This window comes from Solanum tuberosum, unplaced genomic scaffold, assembly GCF_000226075.1.
Source record: "Solanum tuberosum cultivar DM 1-3 516 R44 unplaced genomic scaffold, SolTub_3.0 scf00049, whole genome shotgun sequence".
NCBI classification, from domain to species: Eukaryota; Viridiplantae; Streptophyta; class Magnoliopsida; order Solanales; family Solanaceae; genus Solanum; species Solanum tuberosum.
In genome coordinates this window covers 71,495-75,380 of record NW_006238974.1, presented here as the reverse complement: position 1 = coordinate 75,380, position 3,886 = coordinate 71,495, and the positions used below count along the sequence as shown (strand labels likewise).

General features: G+C 39.6%; 1 protein-coding gene across 1 annotated transcript; it reads left to right on the top strand.

The window, feature by feature from the left end:
- Positions 1-447: 447 nt before the first annotated feature.
- On the top strand, positions 448-1,396 carry LOC107059946 (uncharacterized). The gene is made up of 3 exons (XM_015307059.1): positions 448-606; positions 764-847; positions 1,163-1,396. The coding sequence occupies exons 1-3, from the start codon at positions 448-450 to the stop codon at positions 1,394-1,396; spliced, it is 477 nt and encodes a 158-aa protein (XP_015162545.1).
- The last annotated feature ends 2,490 nt before the right edge of the window (positions 1,397-3,886 follow it).

The following is a 3,886-nucleotide window of genomic DNA, read 5'->3' as shown; positions in this document are numbered from 1 at the left end:
AACAGTTGATTAGGGTCAACATTTGAAATAAGTACCCGTTGCCTCGTATAGATGATCTCTTTGCGGGGTGCATCAGTATTCTCTAAAATTAATTTAAGGTCTGGGTACCATCAATTAAATATTAGGCCCGAGGATGTATCTAAGACGACATTCAAGACTCGGTATGGGCACTATGATTTCTTGGTGCTATCATTTGGGTTCACCAATGCACCTGCACCCTTAATGAGTTTGATGAATGGTGTATTCAGATGATTTATGGATTCATTTGTAATTGTCTTTATTGATGACATTTTGGTCTATTCAAAGAGTAAGGAAGTGCATGCACACCATCTTCGTATTGTTCTGGGTGTCCTTGGGAAACTTAAATTGTATGCAAAATTTTCGATGTCTAAATTTAGGTTGTTCCCGATTGCATTTTTGGTGCATGTAGTTTTAAAAGAAGGGGTAATGGTAGATCCCCAAAATATTGAAGGAGTCAAGAACTTGGTCCGACCTAGTTTTGTGACTGAGGTTAGGAGTTTTGTGGGGCTTGCCAGCTACGATCGACGATTTTTGAAGAATTTAGCCTGTATTGCCACGCATTTGACAAGGCTGACTCAAAATGAGGTACCTTTTTTAGTGGACTAACAAATGTGAAGAGATCTTCCAAAAGTTCAAGACTCTTCTGACCACAACACCGATTCTGTCATTGCCTGTGGAAGATAAGGATTTCATTGTTTATTGTGATACTTCACATTCGTGCTTTGGTGTTGTGTTGATGCAGGATAAGAATTTCATAGTTTATGCCTCACGAAAGTTGAAGATTCATGAGAGGAACTATCTGACACGTGATTTTGAGTTGGCAACGGTAGTGTTTTCTATCAAGATTTGGCGACATTATCTAAGTGAAGTCATGTATGAAGTGTTCACTGATCATCGTAGTCTACAACATGTGTTCACTCAGAAAGACTTGATCATGAGACAACAAAGATGGATGTAGTTACTTAAACATTATCATGTCAACATTCAATACCATGTGGGTAAGGCTAATGTGGTGGAAGACACATTAAGTCGGAAGACAATGAGTATGAGCAGTTTATCTTGCTTGGGTGTGTCTAGGCAACCCTTGGCTAGGGAGATCTCGACCATGGAGTCCAGGTTCATGCAGTTGGGCATCTGAGAGAAAGGTGGGGTGTTAGCCAGCATTGAGGTTAGACCCACTTTAATTAAAGAGATCAAAGCCAAGGAATTTGAGAATGAGACTTTTAATGAGCTCAGAAAGAAGTTGGTGTCTGGAAAGGCACACGATGTTGCTCTTTATGCAGGTGGTGTGCTTAGTTTAAGGAGGAAGATTTTCCTTCCTCGAGTGGATGACTTGATACAAAAGGTGTTGACAGAATCTCACGGTTTGTGGTAATCTATTTATCCAAGTGTGACCAAGATGTATCGAGACTTGAAGCGACTTTATCAGTGGTCTAGCATGAAGAAAGACATAGCTGAGTTTGTGGCTAAGTGCCAAAACTATCAGCAGTTAAATTATGAGCATCAAAGGCCTGTTGGTTTGCTTCAGAGAATGCCAATGCCCGAGTGGAAGTGGGAAATGATAGTTATGGACTTTGTGGTTGGTCTTCCCAAAACCCTGGGAAAGTTTAACTCCATATGGGTTGAGGTTGAAAGACTGACTAAGTCAGGCCACTTCATTCTAGTCAGAGTAGACTATAATGCCCATCAGTTGGAAAAGTTTATGTTAAGGAGATAGTAAAGCTGCACGGGGTGCCTATTTCTATCATCTCAGACCGTGTACGCAGTTTGCATCAAAGTTTTGGGAGAAGTTTCATGAAGAGTTGGGCACTAAACTCACTTTCAACATAACTTTTCATCCACAGACTGATGGACAATTGGAGAGAACAATTTAAGTGTTGGGAGACATGTTAGGGGCATATGTAATTGAGTATGGAGGGAATTAGGATAAATTCCTACCTCTGTGTGAGTAACTCCTACAACAATAGGAATCACTCCAACATCAATATGGCACTGTTTCAAGCACTTTGTGGGAGGGGATGTTTATCGCCCATAAAATGGTTTAAGGGTGGAGATGTGAAACCTTTGGGGGTGGATTTGGTAAATAATGCCCAGGATAAGGTGAGGAGTATCCAGGCTAAGCTTCTAGCTGCTCAAAGTCGATAGAAAGAGTATGTATATCGTAAGGTAAGGGACATGGAATTTCAGGCTAGGGAACAAGGTCTTCTGAAGGTGTCACCCATAAAGGGGGTGATGAGATTAAGCAAGAAAGGCAAGTTTAATCCTCGCTACATTGGCTCATTTGAGATCTTTGAGTATAGGGCCAGTGGCTTACATGTTGGCTTTACTGCCTAGCCTATATAGAGTCCATCCAGTATTCCATGTGTCTATGTTGAAGAATTATCATGGGGATGGATATTATATCATCAAATGGGACTCAGTATTTTTAAACAAAGATCTTCAGTATGAAGAGGAACCAGTTGCAATCCTTGATCGTGATGTCCGAAAGCTGAGAACCAAATAGATTAGGTTAGTGAAGGTTCAATTGAAGAATCAACCAATTAAGGAAGCTACTTGGGAAATCGAGATGGACATGCTAGACAAGTATCCCTCATTATTTTACGAATCAGGTACTACTTTATTCTTGCCTTAGCCTAGTTTTCCTAGTTTATCACTAGCAGATGAGTGATGGGTAAATTGGTATCTATTATAACAACCTATTCCCGTCTTTATGGATAAGCTAATGAGAAAGGAATTTGGACTAGAAAATTTCTGAGTAGTAACTTGGAAATTTCAAGCCTAGGACACACTCGGACAAAATCTAAGTCAGGTAAGATCTAGGGTAATCTGCTAATGGATGGGGTATTGGATTATAAATTTGATCATTAGAGTGGATAGCCAAGACGATAAGGAGCCTGTACGACTTTACGAAATAAATTGGAAAGAAAATTCCGAGTCTCTATCTTCGTGCAACCCACCACGGTGGGATTATTGCAGCCTTGGTAGGGCCACTATGGCGGGCCAGTCGCGAGTAAAAGCTGGAAAAAACCCAAATATGATATTTTTCTGCGGACTTCGTTCTTGGAGAGAAAAAGGGTGACCTAGGGCTATTTATTCTTGTTTTTCACTAATTCTCGCACTTAAGGTAAGTAAATTACTCCCCTAGATCATAAATTGATTTTTAGAACTTAGAATCCTTTCTATTTATCCTTGAGGGAGGGTTTTGACTTGAAATTAATGGTGGAAAAAGCCCTAATTGGGTGTTAGGATCATGGAATTGGCCAAGGGCCAGTATTTTGATATAATTCGGGTAAACTAGACTACTACTGTTGATTATTTGAAGAAATCACTTGTTATAGACAAAGAACAAGCTGAGAGACTCCGCAAAGGGAAAGCTCAAGTTCCTTAAGAGTGTTCAGGCTTGGTTTCGAGGTACGTGATGGTTTGATTTACTATTTTTTGTTATATATGCTTGCTAACTCTCTATTGTATTCATGCATGTAGGTGAATAAGGAAAGACAAAATGAATCTAATGAAATTACTATGTATGATTCTATAGCATGCAATGAACCTGTTACCTGGTTGTACGACACACGTGTGTAAATCATTCATTGTGGTGTTGATTGTGTTTGTGATTATGGTTGATTTGATCGGGTGTTGTGTTTTGACACATAATTAGATCGGGTGTCACATTCTGACACATATTGGATCGGGTGTCACGTTCCCACTCATTGTTGGATCTGGTCTCACATTCTTACACACTAACAGTTTGAGTGTGGGTTCCATGAGATAACAATCATTGACTTTTGTATTTGAGATTGATATTGTGAAACTGATATATTGAGCATGAACTGGTAAATTGTTATTCTTTCTGTATATGTGTGGT

Bases quoted from the DNA above. Each gene is read 5' to 3' on its own strand.
- LOC107059946 (XM_015307059.1), top strand. From the start codon at position 448: ATGGTAGATCCCCAAAATATTGAAGGAGTCAAGAACTTGGTCCGACCT. The intron at 607-763 runs GTACCTTTTTTA...GTGTTGATGCAG, and splicing joins CAAGGCTGACTCAAAATGAG to GATAAGAATTTCATAGTTTA. The intron at 848-1,162 runs GTAGTGTTTTCT...GGCATCTGAGAG, and splicing joins GTGATTTTGAGTTGGCAACG to AAAGGTGGGGTGTTAGCCAG.